This window comes from Mercenaria mercenaria, chromosome 15 (assembly GCF_021730395.1).
Source record: "Mercenaria mercenaria strain notata chromosome 15, MADL_Memer_1, whole genome shotgun sequence".
Taxonomy (NCBI): domain Eukaryota; kingdom Metazoa; phylum Mollusca; class Bivalvia; order Venerida; family Veneridae; genus Mercenaria; species Mercenaria mercenaria.
Window position 1 is genome coordinate 38,785,754 of NC_069375.1, and position 20,157 is coordinate 38,805,910.

The 20,157-nt window shown below is 34.5% G+C and overlaps 1 protein-coding gene and 1 long non-coding RNA gene across 3 annotated transcripts in view; one reads left to right on the top strand and one right to left on the bottom strand.

Annotated features, from left to right (window-relative positions):
• Nucleotides 1-608: 608 nt before the first annotated feature.
• On the bottom strand, nt 609-4,971 carry LOC123551668 (uncharacterized). 2 transcript variants are annotated; one of them, XR_006686453.2, is made up of 5 exons: nt 4,833-4,971; nt 4,278-4,374; nt 3,645-3,743; nt 3,137-3,221; nt 609-2,578 (listed from the first exon to the last, which is right to left on the bottom strand). It is a non-coding gene; the product is annotated as an uncharacterized LOC123551668 (long non-coding RNA). The 2 variants fall into 2 exon arrangements; XR_008367441.1 differs by having other exon boundaries at nt 4,278-4,370; nt 4,833-4,925.
• A 1,872-nt stretch (nt 4,972-6,843) lies between these two features.
• Nucleotides 6,844-20,157, top strand: part of LOC123551662 (pappalysin-1-like) — a 46,504-nt gene continuing 33,190 nt past the window's right edge. Inside the window, exons 1-6 of the mRNA XM_053524192.1 lie at nt 6,844-7,340; nt 13,511-14,567; nt 14,780-14,931; nt 15,700-15,861; nt 16,713-16,847; nt 17,377-17,498. Of these exons, the coding sequence (XP_053380167.1) occupies nt 6,947-7,340; nt 13,511-14,567; nt 14,780-14,931; nt 15,700-15,861; nt 16,713-16,847; nt 17,377-17,498 (2,022 nt within the window). The 5' untranslated portion in view covers nt 6,844-6,946. The remainder of the gene's footprint in view (nt 7,341-13,510; nt 14,568-14,779; nt 14,932-15,699; nt 15,862-16,712; nt 16,848-17,376; nt 17,499-20,157) is intronic.

Below are 20,157 nucleotides of genomic sequence, written 5' to 3' on the forward strand. Positions count from 1 at the left end.
TATATATATATATATATATATATACGCGTACGTATAGTCAGTCAGTAGTAATCCTTAAAATATACAGTACATAAGTTCTTTCGCCAGGAAAAAAATAATCAAGTAAATTATTTGCAATTTAGACATTTAAAATCAATTAAATTAAGTTTAAAAATAGTTTTATTTCCTACGTATTGTATCACCGTTATATAAAAAGAAAACAATACTGCGGGATAAACTTTGCTACAGGACGCATCATTTTGCTACTGTAACATCACTGTACGTTACTACAGCGTTCTAAATAACATTTAGCGCAGATATATTAGGCATAGTACCTAATTTAAAGAAGATATACAAATGGAATAAAAATGTGTATATTGTTATATATCATCTAATTGCATGATACAACAACTGTTGTTTTCAATGTTCTGTCATCAGTAATGAAATAATGTTGAAAAGATGATCAACAACAAATAGTCCTACCTGTGTAAAGGGAAGGTAACTGTGCAACTAAATATTGGTTACTTAAGACAGTACTAGTTATCTCCCTTATCAATTTGCATATAAAGTGTCAGAACTGACCCTAAATTGACCTATGGTCTGTTTCATCTAGCAATCGAAGAAAACACTGATGTTCTGAAATATTTATTTAATTCTGTTTATATGAAATATAATGATTTATTAATGTTTTATGAAAATAATACAAGTATCTTAATGAAAGTGATAAGTATGTGGTATTGCACTTTAGACATTTTCATGAGATAAAGAACATAGCTACAATTCATTAAAAACATAAGATCATCAAAAATAAGCCAACCATTTTCTAGGAAAAGGCTATTTCATAGTAACAGAGAAAATAAAAAAAGTACCGGAAAAGAGGTCAAATGTTGTCTTATAGTACTACTTCTTAATGTCTGAATAATGCCAGTTCAAATTAAAATACATTTTTGGAAAATTTTATGAAAGTTTAAGGAAGGGTGCTAAAGACCAGTAGCCCGTAATGTGATATAAAATATGAAATACAAAACGTTTGACTAGTGCAGTGGTGACATCACTTTAGAGTTTCTAAAGTAACCATGCCACTATCAAAGTTGACAGGGAACTTAGGGAAATTAACCTGCAAACTTTCGTGAAGACTAATCAATAATATATTGTCCAGACAAACTAATCAGGACAGGCACAGGCACACCATTTGGACAGCTAAGTCTTCATTTCCGCAAAGTGGCACAACAAAAAGTAATGACAATATAAAATACTGAAAGCGTACACATGACAAGTACTAAACGGCCAACATTTCTGAGTCATAGAATTTTCTGGTCTTATGATGCTTAATGAGGTAACATGTTACACAAAATATTGCTATGGTAAGAAAAGGGCAATAATTATGTAAAAAAACAAATGCAGTTATGGAACTAGTGTATTTAATGTCAAATTATTACAGTTTGCAATTGTAAGAAGTTTGATATATTTTTCATTAACAAAGTGGAGGGTGTTTTAAGTATTTTTATGACAAAACATGTCTACCACCTATGCATACCTTTAGTTTTGGCGGCTATTGTGTGCAGCAAAATGGAAAGTGCCGGTGAAATGCAAAAATATACTTGATACTGATCACTCCTGTGAAGTTTCATCAAAATCTGTTATGTAGGTCTGACCTATGAAAGCCGACAAGATTTTTCTATTTTTAGCTCTAGCTGCAATTTAGTGCAGCGAAACGAAACATGCAAGCGCTATGCACATCACTATGCTTGGTACTGATCAGTCCTGTGAAGTTTCATCAAAATCTGGCCAGCAGCTCGTCCTCTTAAAGCCGGACAGGCTTAATGCGAACAGATGAGAAGGCATAAACACATAAACAATACCTCTGCCCACCTTTAGATGAGACATAATTCTGAGATAAAACCTTACATACAGCACTTTACAAAATCAGGATGCTAAAAAATGGATGTGCAATACCTCTACCTATTCTTCAGTGAAACTAAAAAGGACAAAACACAAGTAATATGGAGGAGTTATGGGCCATGACACGTACGATAAACAAATGTTTTAAGACTGAAGAAAATGCATTGACCAGTTCAAAAATTTACATTAGTGTTTTAGTTCAATATAAACTTTGTCATACTAAAATGATATTGCAATTACAATGACCAATCACTTTTTAGATTGATGAAGGAGAAAAACAATTTATGCCAACTTTAAACTCACAACTTTAAAAGCGGAAATTATCAAACGTTTTACTGTGGTATTTCATGAAATTAAATTTTGTCACCATACAAATAATTAATGATTTTAATAATACTGATCATTATGATCTTAAGTTTGATTTGTGAACATACTGAGCTAAACTGAGACAAAAAAGTACTGATACACTGCACGACACAGTATTTTGAAAATTATATCAGTGTAATGTCTACACATTCTCAGAGTTTCTGAATCACATTTACAGGACTTGCTGCTCTCTACATGTGTGTCCTATAATAAGAGCAAATATGTAACAAAATTGATTCAGTAGGCTCCTCTATACTAAACTGTGCAAGCTGCAGACACTGATCTTGAACGACAGCTGAACGGTTACACTGAAGATTTCACAGGTACATATCTGAAGAAAGAAATGCATAATGTAGTAACTCTGTATTCGAGGTGTCTGCAGCTCTTTGATATTCAAAATGTGTATATTTCTGAATATAAGGTAGAATAAAAGTGTTACTGGATTAATAAAACTTCAAATTATCTTATGCATAAGACCCATTTTAGTAGATATCAAGATGCCAATAGTGACCCTAAGTCACTAACTTGACCTTACTATTTGACCTAAAATGTATGTATGATACACTTTGTATTTTGGAATATTACGATTACAGGCTATATTTTATTCTCTATCTTAAATTCTTTTAAAGCTTATAACAATAGAATTGTGTTTAGCTTTTGAATTAATTTCTGGAGAAAAATGTAAGATATTTGGAAAGATAAATTCATAAGTCTGTAATTATTTGGTACTGTATCATTTCTTATTGTAAGTGTATAGTTTATATTATATATTATCATACTTTATCCTTGGTCTCATGTGAAACAAACTTTACACAAGCCTCTTGATGTGATATATACCAAATCAATAACTGAATTACATGGTAACTCTTTGAATATTGTAAACAATTACCTGAAGGTATCAATATCTGTGTTTAAATAAGTCATACACATCAACACTGGCATTATCATCATATGAATCCATAGAACATTTTACACTGAAATAAAGAAACAACTTTCTACACATTTTGTGCTTCCATTTTGTAATACTGAAAAATACAGACTTTACATTAAATTAGGACTCTAATCCATTGAAAACACCAAGTGACAGATATCAAGAAAACATTGAATTAAAAAGATATTCAAACAAAATGGTTATTGCTATAGTGTGTTTAAAAACTTTGAAACATGGTTAGTGGCTGACAATTGTAGTTCTTTTATCCCTGTATTATCTGAAAGGCTAGGAGTTAAGAAGTCTGAATAGATATCTTAACCTAAGTCAAAATTTCTTGATTCAAAATGGTTGGCTGTACCTACCTTCATGAAACTTCATAAAATCATTTTAATTACATTTACAATGTGTATCTGTTAAATGTTTAGGGGAATGTAATTTTAATAACTGGCATTTATGATTATATTACCTTTGACATGTTAAACTTGTTACAGAGTATCATCTGCACATCACTGTACCATCAGACCATCTTCCACTTCTGTCAACCTCACTGGACATGTTGGACACCCTGAAATATATAAATGATAAAATCTGTGAAAAGACTCAACATGCAAAAAACATAACACCATTTTTTATAAAGTCACCTTAACACCTTGATCTTAAAAAATATTATTATTTCAAATTATCATTGTCCATTAACCTATAATGTATCCCAACCATAATCATTATATGACTCCTTATATAATTTACCAGTTCATAGCTTAGAATAGCTTCCAGTCTAAATCCATTAGTTGAAGAAAAACAAATTATGAAAGTTTATTTATGGTGTCATTTAAAAGAATGACCTGCCTGTTAATTGTCAACTGATTGCTCTTTTTAATATTGATAGACAAACCATTCAATAATTGCATTTTATTAAATGCTGTCTAATATGTATATATATCAACTGTCAATAGTTTTATAAGTGTTAATTACAATAATTAGATGTCACTGACTTGTATACTCTCAACATCATAAACAGAGATAAAACTACATGTAAATTGTAAAACATTGTATGAGATACCATACCATCCTGAATAAATTGCCTTTAAAAAGAAATTACATAGAAGTATTATCCAAGTGTTTTGACTGCCCCAGCTCTATCTAACTTTTAAAGCTTCTGCAGCCACTATGTGTCATCTGTTTGCTTGTACTTCTGTCTGAAATAAGGCAATTATAATCATTCAATAACTTAAAATAAATATAGTATGTTATTCTTTTCCTACAATTTGCAACAGTTTATTTTGAAAATTCATTTTATCTAAATTTAATTCTGTTCTGACTACAGCTAAAATACATAGAACAGACTATAAGCTATTATAAGGTCAAAGGTCACTCTAAAAGGAAAAATCGGTAAACTTAGGCCTAGTTAATCACAGATGCTTTAAATAAGCTGTCATTTCACACAATAATTTGCTATAGGATGATGTATCTACAAACAAAAAACAAGAAAAAACAAATTAATAGAAAGAACATTTTTGGGCAATTTAAAAAGCGACAATGAAAGTGAAAGTAGAAAGTCAATATTTGCTTATCGACTTTTCTTTCATAATTTCCATTTAAAGCGTAACTATTTACTCTCATACTGTATTGAATAATCCATAAAGATTATACTTACCGTTTAAATGCATGAAAAATCCTCATGGTACCCGTAAACTTATAATTTGTTGATAACCTCTCAGTTTTCGGCCGTTTTCACGTGAAAACACGAAACCGGTGTTGACATAAATGTTCTACTTCCGGCGGTATTCGATTGCGTAAATCGGCTCTAGTACTATGTCTAGATATATTCATATTTAGACTATAACGATTATAGCGTATTTCAGTGTTCGCAATATGCGAGTCTCACACAAGAGGAGGAAAAAATTATTAAAAAAGACAATGAACTCAACAAGATCTACACGAAGATTCCTTGCAAAGAACGCAAAATTTGACTGAATGTTTTCAAGAGGGATAATGAAATATCCGTATAACATTACAAATGAAATGATATTTACTTTTAAAGTTGAATGACAGTGACATGTTTTTAACATTTGACTTTTCCACAATAAAATAAGTAATTACAGTCATAACTCGATGTAATCAAATAGCTGTTAAACAGTGTGATTGACAGTTTGTACATCAAACTACAATAATGGTAATCAAAATATTGCGAGTCTGGTACATGTACATGAACAGATAAAAATGATAAAAAAAGACGATGAAATCAACAAAATCTGCATGAAGATTCCTTGCAAAGAACACTGCAGAGCACATAATAGCAGTCTCAATTTGACTGAATCTTTATATATTATCTTTATAATCTTTAAATGAAATATGCATGTAACATGACAAATTAAATGATATTTACTTTTAAAGTTGAATGACAGTGGCATGTTTTTTTCACATTTGACCTTTCCACAATAAAATAAGTAATTACAGCCACAATAAAATAAGTAATTTCGGTCATAACTTGAGCTAATCAAATAGCTGTTTAACAACGTGATTGACAGTTTCTACATCAAATTACAATAATTGTGAAAAGATAAAATTGATTTCGAAATTCGGATATTGCCCTTTTGATGTGAATGAACGCATAAACCGTAAGAAAATTACAGCTAGACAAAACAGACAGCGAGACAGGCCACTTACCGCTCAACTATGTGGGTTCAAGGCCAGCTCAGGTCGACGTGTTCGAAAGCCATAAGCTATCCGCCAATGTATAAAATAAGACCCGGAGGAACAGAAATGTGATAGGACCTAAATTTTGTTAGTGTGAATGATATGCTATACCTAGAGGTCGTGTATACTTTATTAAAAGAAAAAAAATCGGTATGAAACACGGAACAAGGAAATTAGCGTTTTCCCTTATCTTATCTTAATACTGATGTACATACATGTATTTTCAGAGTACATCAATATTTTTGGTGGTATTTATTCATAATGGTAATATGCAGCTTGGAGATAACTTTTAATATAATATTAAATAACCTAAAATCCGGCGATCATACAATTTAAACCTTTGCCGACGGTTAAAATCAACAACTATATTGCTTTTCTGGAAAATTTACAAATTCTAAAGATGGTACAATGTTATAATATGAAATATTATTGTCAAAACTAGGCATTTCCCAGTATCCTACTATAAGTACTTCAGCGGAATTCCTGATGCAGCGCTCAAAATATACGCGTACTTTAGTAAAACGTGCATTTTTGAAGTGAACAACAGTACTTGACTTTTTTAAGTCACGTTTTCTTAAGGAAAAAACCCCTTTCTAATGTCAAGCTTATGTAAATGAGAAATGTATTTTATTGCATATTGCATCATCAAGCGTCTTTTGGTGCATTTTCAGTAATTATATAAAACTATTTTAAACAATCTTGGGGGATCAAGTTAAAAAAAAAAACGCACCAATTATCTGCAAACATAACATATCGTAAAATGCAATTGCAGTTTTTGACAGACATTAAACCTTTCGAACCAAGACTTCAACAAAACAATAAAATAGCTAGGATCAAACGTCTATTGAAACATTTGACGGATTTATGGCATTATGATTATACCTACCCGAATAAATAACTCTTATTAAAATTAATATAAAGTGTAAACGTTTGTACCATATTTTCTTTTCTTCTTTTTTTACCAGCAGACGACAGAGTTCATATTCTATAACTGTTTTGATTGTTTTGTGATTTACGCCGCATATTTTGCGTAACGATGCGGTGTCGACTTAACAATTATTAAACATTTCTATGAAAAAAGGTTTGAACAGGATTAGCAGTTTTCATTTTAATATTCTAAGAATTCGGCAGTTCAAAATGATGGCAAGTGACGGATTCACCAGTAAAGCTCGTATTCGTGCCTTTAATATCTATTTCATTTCCATTTTTGTCGGTGCAGTACTCTGCGACGACTTCAGTGAAATGCAGACAGAACGCAAAAATCGTCTGCTTTTACGACATCCGCGCGCAGTAGACACTAAAACCTCGGTGCCGTATTCTTTAGGAACCGCAGCATCATTAGGCACTGGCAGGGAGTACATGAAACTTAGATTATTTGACGATGCGGTTTTGCCAAGTACGGAATTTAGCGTACAGTTGTGGATTAAACCGGAAGGCGGGCAGTACAGATACACTCCAATTATAGGTACATATGATTTTGTTTGATCATTCTTATATTTGTGTTTAACTACCACAGTCTTTCAGTATTTGATAATTAGCTGTCATCACTACATCTTAGCCTTTAGCCTGATAAATTTCTAAAATGTTCTTGTCCATCATTCAATATGGGCAGTACCATTTATTATTCGAAGGAGTGTTCACTGAAACTTTACTGACTGAATAGCGAACAGTGCAGACCATGATCTGCAGGCTGATCTTGGTATGCACTGGCCGCAAAGGCAGAATCATTTGCCGCCAACAGGCTAAAGGTCAAAACATTCTAGTGAGACCGTAGTTTCAAACATGTAGATAACATCAAAACAGGCTAACCTGTCAAAGGCATTTATAGAAATCGGGATGTCGGTCATTTGTTGAACAAGACTATTATACTGTTAGAATGTTTTCTATAACGTAACTAAGCTAAATTAAGAAACGTCGATCTCGAAATTATTTTCGTACAATTGGCTTACTGAGTATTAACAAACGAAATAAAGATATCTATCTTCCAGATTTACGCTAATTTCTTTTTCAGATTAAAGAAGCATATTTATTTTGTTAGTCATTTGAAATTTAAGGTAGAGGCAAACCGGTTCTCTAAAAGCCAGTCAGTAAGACATGTAGAAAAGCTTACTAGTGTGCTAGTCGCGGAGTAACAGAGGAAATTTAGCCGTAATTAAATCAAACTCATAAACGCTGATTTAGGATTACTTTATATTTCATACACTGTTTGTTAATTATTATAATATTTTGATGCACAAGAATGGTATCAGCAGTTGAATTTACACAGGTCAAATCGACAAGTAAGGCGTATTAATTTCTCTTGATAAGATTAACAAATTATGGCAACTTAACCCAAAATGGTGTTATAATTTATTGACCTGGATTAGCATAATCACATTATCCTAAACCAGGGATTATCACAGAAAAATTTTACATTACCGCAGACGGTCACTTTTTAGTGTCTAAAGGTAATATTCCGCTGCCAAGAAATCTTTATGCGTATAGTTTTGCTGAATGTTTTCCAGCTCATCTACTATGCCCCCTTTAAAGAAGCAGGCACCTGTCGCTCGCGTCGGTCGATATGTCTGTCGGTCCGTCTGTAGGTAGAACGAACGGTTTCTGCCCAATAACTTGAGAACCACTTGAACTTTCAAACTTAGTTGTATCATTGGCCGCATCTATAGTTTTTGGGGTCACCAGGTCAAAGGTCAATGTCACAGGGACTTAAACCTTGAAAACGGCTTCTGCCCAATATCTTAAGAACCATTTGATCCAGAACCTTCAAATTTGGTAGGATGATTGAGTTAATAAATTAGATGACCCCTAAAGATTTTGTCAAAGATCAAGGTCACATGGGCATGAACCTTGAAAACGGTTTCCACTCAATAACTTGAGAAGAAACTTCAAACTTGGTAGAATGATTGTGCATTAAATTACTAAGATGACCTCTATATATTTTGGGATAGTAGGTCAAAGGTCAAGGTTACAGGGCCCGAACCTTGGATATGTTCTCTACCCAATAAATCGAGAACGACTCGACCCAAAGGTCAAGGGCACAGTGACCTGAATATTTCTGCACGATAACTAGAGAACCACTTGAGCAAGAACCTTCAAGTTTGATAGCATGATTGGGCTTAAATGAAGAAAAAGATCCCTAGTGTTTTGGGGGTCTGCAAGTCAAAGGTCAATGTCACAAGGACCTGAACCTTGAAAACAGGACAACCCATCATGGGGGAAACATACAAACAACTGTTGTTATAGTTACGTTCTTTTGTAACATTTCTATTTTCTTTTTCCCCTCTACTGAAAATCAACAACCTCCCCAGACCCTGCCTGCAGTTTTCATTTTCTACTTCTTACGAGCATTGTTTAAGAAGCCTTTATAGAAAAAAAAGTTCAATATTTAATATCAGAAACCCCGATTCCGTCGATTTATAGTGCGGTTATAATCTCTTCTGTTTTCAGCATTTAAAAGTGACATAAAAAAGTCCAAGGTTAAAGCCCTGCTCCGCGGCTATTCAAATTCTATTGTGTGTATGCAACCCATGATTACAATAGGTAACAGTTAACGGCCACGCGCCACACTAGCATGCAAAACCACAGCTATTTTATATAAAATTTTATATAAAATAGACTCTATTTTGACAGGCGACACTGTTCATAGTCAGGATTTTCATGCTTTTTCAGTGACAATTTAAGGTTAAAAGGTAGGACTGGAGCAGGTCTTTAAAGCTGCAGCATATTATGCCCAAAGTTCCCAAAACTATTAAACAATTCTCTTCAATGTAGAAAAGGCTAAGAACTATTAGAAAGTCATATAGTGTAAAATTCCCGAACGGCTATACTACAAATTTTCAGGAGGACAATTTAGGCCCTTCCTGAATAAATGTGTTTTCACAACTTCATCTGCAAATTTTTTCAGTCAATCTCTTTTCAATATAGTTTTAAGAATATAGATGAATAACTATCATACACTGTATAGAAACAAAATGTGATTGAAATTTAACTAAATACACTGATTTCAAATATTGCTACAATAATTCAATAAAATGTTAAGACATTTAAAACATTGTCTTGGCCTAATATATATCACTGTCAATTTGTAACTAAATACTTGTATATCTCTTTTTTTTCATGCAAATCATGTATAATCACTATCATGGAAATACAAGAGAATACTGTTATTTTGTGACGCGTCTTTAACACCATTTTGATAACTGTTATGGTAGTATTTTGTTTTTCATATTAAAACAGTACAGTATAATTAGGGACATAGGCAACGCTGATAGAGGGTCTCGGAGCACTTTATAAAAATACCGTTAATAAGATTTTTTTAATGCTATCCTCTTTTGGCATAAAACGTCAAAATATTTCTGTAGGTTTATATATATATATATATATATGTGTGTATGTTCGACGTCCATCTGAAATTTTTACGTCATTAAACGAAATAAAAACAAATTGAGTAGTAAGCAATGTAAACGGGTACCCTAAACAGAACTCATTCAAAGACAATACGATGTTGAAAAGCACGGAGCAACCTCTGTGTTCAGGTAGGGATGACACCGACAGGCACGCATAAGTTTTTTTATTTTCCGTCAGATAATGCCCTAAGCCATCTTACTGATACCCGATATTTGAGCGATTAATTATTCATGGAGGCCGGGCCTCGAGCCTACGGACTTCGCTATATCCCTACGACAGAATGTTGATCTGCGCGGAATCAAGTTTGAATCGTTACCCAAGTTCAAGCCTGTCCAAATAGTAACGTCCAGATGGGACTCGACATGGTTCGGGATACAGTTTAAATAACTGCTGTCAAGCACATATAATGTGCATTCAGACAGAAGGCGGATACTTTGAAAAACGTTACGTCATTATTTTGACGTTTAAAGCGTTCAGTGCGTGCGTCGATATATATTATGTATATGGTCTTTATTAACCTTTACTTGTCATTATAGTCACCAAAACTTCGCACACGTAACAGAGATAGCCCAAATTTAGACATATTATAGTATCAATGATTGTATTTTAATGTATAATAAATTTATTGCACTTAACTATTGCCCCTCGTATTTATGTTTGCCATTTTTAATATAGTATCTCATGACGGCTTTGTAAACTGAAGTTTCACTTGATCATAAGTTATACACAAACTCTTATAACGTAAATTGCTTTTAAATGTAGTCTGTAGCTGTGCTAATGTTTCATAACGTTGGACTTTGAGACTGAGAATATTGTGGTTTCGCAATTAAAACAGATTATTGAAGTACTAAGACTACTGATGAATACATGGTGAAGTGCCCATTAAAACGACTTGTTCACACTTTTAAGGCGAACCTTTTTTCTGAAAAAATACTGTAACATTACTTTGGATTCAGTGGAAATTACCAGTTGTACAAAATTAATGACGGATTTTTTTTTTTTTTTTTTTTTTTTTTTTTTTGCAAGATACCCTAAAAATCACCATAAGTACGGACAATCACCATAAGAATGGAGTAAACCGTTGCAACACTTTTAGAAATAATTAAAAAAATCAACATTCGTCTTGACCTTTTACCAATATCTAACACTTATTTTCACCTACTGTATCATTTATCACTTTCATATATACTGTATACGTCAAATTTTACGGAAATAAACATATTGGAAAAATTCACGCCAACTGTTGACGACTAGCTTTAAATGTATATTTTTGAAGTAACTATTGCATGCAGATGCCAAAGTCAGCCGGTATTCTAAACTTTTTGCAAGTTTATCTGAATATAAATAATTAAACTATGGAAGGCCGGTGCGCAATGTTAATTGCTACATGGTATATTCGAAATACTAGAAAATGCTAATTGCCAAATGCTTTATGTCAAATACCAAAGCTTCATGTAAATGCTAATTGCCAAATGCTTTATGTCAAATACCAAAGCTTCATGTCAATTCACAAATTGTACCTGCTAAATGCGAAATGCGTGATAATTAATGCAAAATGCTTATTGGATTGTGCTTAATAAGGAGCTCGAAATACCAACTTGAGTATAAAGCATTTTACATTAACCATTCATCATTGAATATTTGGCATTTAGTATTTTGTATTAGCATTTGGCAATAGCACGGAGTACCGACCTTCCTTATATCTAGAAGGTCGTCGCGCCATTAAGCATTAAGTATATGACATATAACATTCAGTATGTAGCATTTACGTACAGTATTTGATATTTACCATTTAGTTATTATCATTTAGCAGTAAATATTTGTTAAATAGGGTTTGGCAGTTAGCAGGGAGCACCAGCCTTTCATGAAAATATTATCGTTTGACAATTTGACAGTTGATATTTGGATTTAAGCAATTGGCAATTAGCATTTGGCATCAAATATTTCGAAGGTAGCATTTAAAGGTATGCAATGCTAATTGCAAAATGCTAAATGCAAAATATTTCATGCTAAATGCCAAATATTTCGTGCTATATTGGCACTTGGCATTAAGGATAAAGCTTTTGGAAAATAGCAATGTCTTTAATTTGCACGAAATATTTGACATTTAGCATGAAATATTTTGCTTTTTGCACATATTGTTCCACTTTTTCACAAGTTGCAGTTAATTGTTCATCGGCCGGCGCGAAAAACCTCGTATGTTCATTTTTTATAACTTTTCAGGAGCTTTAAAAGTCCTTTTCTAGGACAGAGAAATTAGAATATCAAAACTATTTCTTGCACACATGTTTAGTTGAAACAGCAGTATCGATCAACACTTTCAGGTTTCTAGTTTCTTCAGTTATTGCACATAATTATATGAAATTTTAGAATGGCATAATCGTAAACAAGTTATATATACCTGAAATATACGTCTGTTTTGAATTGAAAATTGAATAAATGTCCTTTTACGAGGAGTTTTGCAGAACTTTCATGTAGCAATTTCAACAAAACTTTTTCTCTTGTTTAACATCCGATGCCTGTCAGAAACCACACAAAAAAAATATATACGATGTTTTAAAGGCACTAAATATTATGTTAATGAATGACAGTTTTTGCAGCTTTATACCGGCAGACGATTTGTCAATTGACCGTCAAAGTTTGTCATTAAGTATTCGGTAGTTAGCATTTGATTACGTTAATCGCAATTAGCATTTGGTAGTTAGCCATGCGCATCGGCCTTCAACATTTAAAGTTTGAATAAGCCTAAATGTCTGAAAAAATATGAACATTTACTGCGCAGCACTTGTATCTATAACGGAAATAAACATATGAGCCGTGCCATGAGAAAACCAACATTGTGGCTTTGCGACCAGCATGGATCCAGACCAGCCTGCGCATCCGCGCAGTCTGGTCAGAATCCATGCTGTTCGCTAACGGTTTCTCTAATTGCAGTAGGCTTTAAAAGCGAACAGCATGGATCCTGACCAGACTGCGCGGATGCGCAGGCTGGTCGGGATCCATGCTGGTCGCAAAACCACTATGTTGGTTTTCCCATGGCACGGCTCATATCTGTGTCTTACTACATAACATTTATGTAAATGCAGCTGTACATACACAGTTACTTTCTATACTCTGTCAAGTGAAATACAATTGATTAATCAACTTTTAACTTTATTTCTAATGGAAGATGCGCATAGTATATCTTCAAACTAAATTAGAATGTATCAACACTTCTGTTCTCTTGTCCAGATGTCTATGACGCATGCAGTAGCAGTCGTGTGGTCGGGTGGACAGTTGGTATAAAACTGCCATCTTATTCTCGACACAACGCCAGAGTTGTCTTCTCCTTGCGTACAGATGGCGCTGCATCTTCTTCCAGTCTCCTTGCACACAAAGGTTACGAACCGAACATCTGGACAAATGTTGCTGCTACTTACGATGGGACGACTATGAGGCTATACATGAACGGCGCAGAAGTGTCGCTCAGTGTGGAACAAAGTGGCGCAGTTTTCAGAGATTCGCCAAGAGAGTGCGTGAATTTATTTGTTGGAGGCCGTCTTGACGAAGAAATATATTTTCGCGGGAAAATAGACGAATTTGGTATATGGAGTCGGGCTTTAAGTCATGCTGAAATAGTAAGAAATATAAACAAAAAATCTAGTGACTTTCTTTTAACTGATAATGCTTTAGTGTCAGACGCCTTTGAAAATTTTGACCAGTGGGAAATTCTCTCAGATGAAGATCCAAAACTTGTGACGTCTGATATTGTTCTGCCTTATCACACCGTGCGTCTTGAAGCGCCTCCTTGCGGAAGAACTGTGTGTGACGATCCGGAAACGGTTCTGAGTTACTTAAACAATATAGACTTACGTAATGAAAAGAAGATCCGATATAGAGTTATAAATATCCTAGATGACACCGGAAAGAAACCACAAGTCTATGACAAACAGATCGTGGAGCAGCATAGGACTCTGAATAAAGCATTTCAACCATATAATATCACTTTAGATCTCCAGGTTCGTCGTGTGAGGAATACGACATTGTCGCAAAAAGTGTTTATGTTCGACTGTCATCCTTACCAAATAGGCGATGGACATTGCGACCAAGAGTGTGCGCATTCAACGACCGGAAATGATGGAGGAGATTGTGATCACGTGAAGTCCGAATGTAGGAAGGTGTTGCTAGGAAACGGTCAATGTAATTCCGAATGTAACAAAGTTTATCATAACTATGACAACGGTGATTGTTGCAAGCCAGGCGATGATCGGGCATACCGGACATGCGTAGATCCCGGAAAACCTCAAAGGTATGTGATATTTGGTTTACAAATAAGGCGGTAGTGTATCATTTACTGTAACAGAAGCCCATTTATTCGTTAATCAGCCATCAGAATTACTCCAATTGTAACAATTTAAATGAAGGGATACTTACATGAAAGATTTCCTTTTTTTATATTTACATGTTTTATTTCCTTACCTTTACATTTTCAATGTATGTTGTATTGCCTTTTCATTAAAGGGGCTATATGAATATTGAAGAGTTAAAGATGGAGTTACAAATGGACAGCGATGACGTAATAAACGTGTACTTTATAACGTCCAGTTGGAATAAAGATACATTTCGAGGACTGGCAACATATCCGTGGGAGAAAAACGTTTACTCTACAATGGGTAAAGCTTGAAATTATACTTTCCATTAATCTGTTAATTCTATCCTCTAACTTTAATTTTTTTACTTCTTGCACACTGTCTTTATTTTAAAACTACTGTGAAAAAATAAAATTATGTTAGAATGAACTGTCGTCTATATACAAACTAGTAATATCATTGTTTGTGCAAGCTTATTAATTGTGTTGAAATTGATTTGTTTTATTGATTTTGTTAAATGAGCCTACAATACCATAATTTTACGTATTCCAGAATTGCGTTGTAAATTGCCGGCTGACTATTACAGACGGATTTGAAACGATATTCCCATCCCCTGTCGCCCAGTGGTCGAGTCACACTTAGAGGTCAAAGGTAAACAGGTTCTTGGCATAAATGTTTACCATAATATGACGACGTGTCATGCGCAAGATCCAGACTCCTAGCTCTAAGGTCAAGTTCACACTTAGAAGTCGATGGTAAACAGGGTCTGTTTCATGTTCGGTCGAAGTCAAAGGTGTTTCTTTTCTTGTCCATAACTCTGCCATTTATCAAGGGATTTGAAAATAACTTGAGAGAAATGTTAAACATATTGAGAAAGTTTGTCACGCCTATGACCCAAGTCTCCCGGTTCGAGGTCAAGGTCACGAAATGATACATGATTTTTTTTACACAGACAACTGTTGCATTCTTGGGCACACTTCGGGGGCATTTGTCATTAATAGTGACAGCTCTTGTTTGTTTGTATGTTTATCTTTTTTTTAATTTAAAATGAAATTTTATATCTGTTTTCAGGAGGAATTGTGATGCACGCGAATATTTTCGGAAAGCTCGGCAAGACAAAAGCGCTGATACACGAATTCGGGCACGTCTTGGGGCTGTGGCATGTACACAGGGGAATTTCAGAAATGTCTTGTGAGGACCCGTGTGTCGAGACTCGTGCTTCGATGGTTCTTGGTAAAAAGCTTAAGATTCATGATTGATTTATTACAAACACAACAATATCGTAAAGAGTTACATCTGTTCAATTTAACCCTTACCCTGCTAAATTTCTATAATAAACGTGTCCATCTTTCAATTTAGACAGCTCCATTTAATGTTAAAATGGGTGCTTTCCAAAACAAAATATACTGACTGAATAGCGAACAGTGAAGATCTTGATCAGAGTGCACGGATGTGCAGGCTGATCATGATCTACTCTGGTCACAAAAGGTGGCCTCAATCGTGTCCAGCTTGACGAGGCTTAAAGGATGTAGCGCATTTAACGTAAATCTACATGTCCATATATTCCTTTTATAGCCAAATCATTTTTATACATGTTGCAAATGTTTTAAAAACTATCTAAAATACCCAATTAAAAGTAGTGTGTGTCATACCGTCTGTATAATAGGAATGACTAAAAGAAAAACGGCATTAGCGTTCCTAATTTATCTCTACATCACTGACAAAATAGATGTCGGACAGTGTCAAACAAGAGTGCAAAGATGTATTTTTAGCTAATATGAGCAGCACCATGAGAAAACCAACATAGTGCATTTGCGACCAGCATGGATCCAGACCAGCCTGTGCATCCGCACAGTCTGGTAAGGATCCATGCTGTTCGCTTTCAAAGCCTTTTGCAATTAGAGAAACCGTTAGCGAACAGCATGGATCCTTACCAGACTGCGCGGATGCACAGGCTGGTCTGGATCCATGCTGGTCGAAAATGCACTATGTTGGTTTTCTCATGGTGCTGCTCATAATTTTTTACCACCTTACCATCCAGCGGCTTTCTGGAAGTAAAATTTGACATGATTTCTTGATTTCAGGTGACATGTGTTCTGATACAAACCCAACTCCCAGAAACAGTTACTGTCGAGAACCGTCACATCAGGATGCGCAGAATAAATGTGGTTTTAAAATATTCGAGAACACTCCATATAAAAATTACATGAGTTACGCAGGTATATATAAAATAAAAAAACCTAGATCTACTTTGCATAATTCAAGTTTTAAGACAATACATCTTTGTGTTCATAAACACTGATCTCGATTAAGGACTACATACGTATGTTGACATCGGAATTCTTACATGTGTCCAGTTTTTTTTTTTCTCAAATTTATTTTTATTTTTCTACATGTATTTAAACATTGTATACTATATCAAATAACAAAACACATGGAATTGTCTGTACTAGAGAGTAATTAAGGTAACAAAGTGTGTAGAATTTGAATTTATTCTTATCAAAAAATTTTCAAATATCTGAATACTGAATAAAAACAATTTATATCTACAGATGCTTTAGTGAGTATTATGTTCAAATGATCAATACATTTATTCACACCAGTACAAAGCAACCTGTCCTTCCAAGACTACGAATTTTTATATTTAGATAATAGATAATACTTAATAAATTACTGCTTTTGATTTCATTTGGTTACCGTGACTATCCGTTATGAAATATAGTGATGAAATTTATATAAATTATCTAGATGACACTTGCACAGACCATTTTACTCCGCAACAAGAGGCCCGTATGCATTGTTATATTGACTTGATCTACCAGCCCATGAGAGATATGAAGCAACCAGCCCCTGTGCCAGTTACCCCAAAGGTAAGTCATCTTTACTTTTCATTGGCTGAATTCAGGAACATTATAAATCAATGTAGCTTGTGTCACTACAAAATCCCTTGATCAATAAACAAAAAAAGTAGAAATTTCTGGAGTACCGAACATGCCGATTTCAATTCGAGTCTCTTTCCGAAAGTCGAACCATTTCCGGAAAGAAGCGCGTCAGTTGCAATAGAAAAATAATAGTTGCATACCTAATACTACATAACACCCTGGGTCCGTATTAATAAAGCTCCTAAGGAGAAAACTTAGGAAAATCCTTAACTTTGTAAAATTTCCTGAAAAAACATAGCACAAGATAAAAGGGTAAACTTTATAAGATTTATTGATAATCTTCATTATTATGCCAGACTGTATGTGACAATATTGTTAGACATTTCAACTACCTCGACGATTGTCCACAGAATGCTTTGGAACTTTTCCCTAAGTTAGTCCCTTAGGGAAAATGTTCCCTTAGGAGTTTTATGAATACCAGCCCTGGTCCATTAACGAGACAAATCAAAGTTTTGGGTGGGTAAAAGCTTGAACATACAAAACAAGAAATATAACAGATTACACGGTACGGACAAAAAGCAAGTTAAAAATAGGAACACCATCTAGGAAGTACAGTTTAAACGTAGCTAGCCTTCCTTGAAAAAAGTCGATCTAAACTATGTGTAACAGTAAGAAAAATATTCCCGGTTTTTTCCCTACTTCTTAAAAGGGAAACTCAATATACTTAATTTAACAACTTGTTTCCCTTTCAGGAAATAATACATTGTATCATCATTTTGAGACTAGGGTCATTCAAAAGGGCACAGTGAAAAATAATAAATGTTATCTTTTATTTTATTCATGTCTGAAAAATCAAACGGAATTTGTAAACTGGGGGTGGGGGCTGATTTTTTATGTTCTTTTTTATGCATTTTTCTTATTGTTAAATCATAGTTTTGATCCAGTTCAGATAACAGTCTTTTTTTTATACGCCCGTTTGAAAAACGGGACGTATTATGGGAACGCCCCTGGCGGGCGGGCGGGCGGGCGGCGTCCACAGACTTTGTCCGGAGCATATCTTCTACATGCATGGAGGGATTTTGATGAAACTTGGCACAGTTGTTCACCATCATGAGACGGAGTGTCATGCGCAAGAACCAGGTCCCTAGGTCTAAGGTCAAGGTCACACTTAGAGGTCAAAGGTCAAATTCAAGAATGACTTTGTCCGGAGCATATCTTCTTCATGCATGGAGGGATTTTGATGAAAGTTGGCACAGTTGTTCATCATCATGAGACGGAGTGTCATGCGCAAGAACCAGGTCCCTAGGTCTAAGGTCAAGGTCACACTTAGAGGTCAAAGGACACAAGAAAAAAAACTTTGTCCGGAGCATATCTTCTTCATGCATAGAGGGATTTTGATATAACTTGGCACAAATGTTCACCACCACGAGGCGGAGTGTCATGCGCAAGAACCAGGTCCCTAGGTCTAAGGTCAAGGTCACACTTAGAGGTCAAAGGATACAAGAATGAAAACCTTGTCCGGAGCATTTCTTCTTCATGCATAGAGGGATTTTGATATAACTTGGCACAAATGTTCACCACCACGAGATGGAGTGTCATGCGCAAGAACCAGGTCCCTAGGTCTAAGGTCAAGGTCACACTTAGAGGCCAAAGGTCAGATACAAGAATGACTTTGTCCGAAGCATTTCTTCTTCATGCATGGAGGGATTTTGATGTAACTTGGCACAATTATACACCATCATGAGATGAAGTGTCATGCGCAGTTCCCTTTTTAGAATTACTTCCCTTTGTTGTTACTATAAATAGCTTATATTGTAACTTTTTCATTACTAGTCGTAGGGAAAAATCGAGACCACTTTTCTGTAGTACAACATGCATGCTACATCCAATTATGAGGTGTATTTTGACCAATCTCTACCTGGTAAAGATTTTTGTGTGGACTTACAATTTTTTTTTTTGGATTTTTTTTTTTTTTTTTTTTTAAGATTACCTTCCCTTAGTTGTTACTATAAATAACTTATATTGTAACTTTTTTATAATTGACCGTAGGGAAAAAACAAGACCACTTTTCTGTGGTACAACATAGATGTTACTTTCAAATTTTAGGTATATTTTAAGGTATCTCTACCTAGTAAGGAGTTTTTTTGTGGACTTACAATGATTACTAAACAACCACAAAATTAAAATTCCATTTGCAAATACAGGTGCTAGAGTAAAGAAATTTGGTGTGACGGGCGTATATTGTGACATTCTGGCACTCTTGTTTAATTTCTTGTTTCAAGCCTGACAAATTATATGATTACACATTTATAACTCTTGACATTTTTTTTATTTTATTAACTGTGCGAGGGCTTTCAAAAATAGCGTAGACTATTGCTGTCAAAAAAGCCGCCTTTTGTGTATAGTGCGATGTGAGATGTATAATTGTAATTCGCAATCTTTGTGTAATTCGGTCATATATATTTTACAACATTTTAATTGACATTCCAAGCGCGTAGAGCGTTTTAATTACCATAGCTTCGCATAACCGGCGCAGTCACGTTTTCATTGATCATAATTTGAATGCGACCGCTGATATGCACACTGATAATCCACTTGTTTACCTAAAAATATGCTAACGTACAGTACCACATCAAAGCGACATACA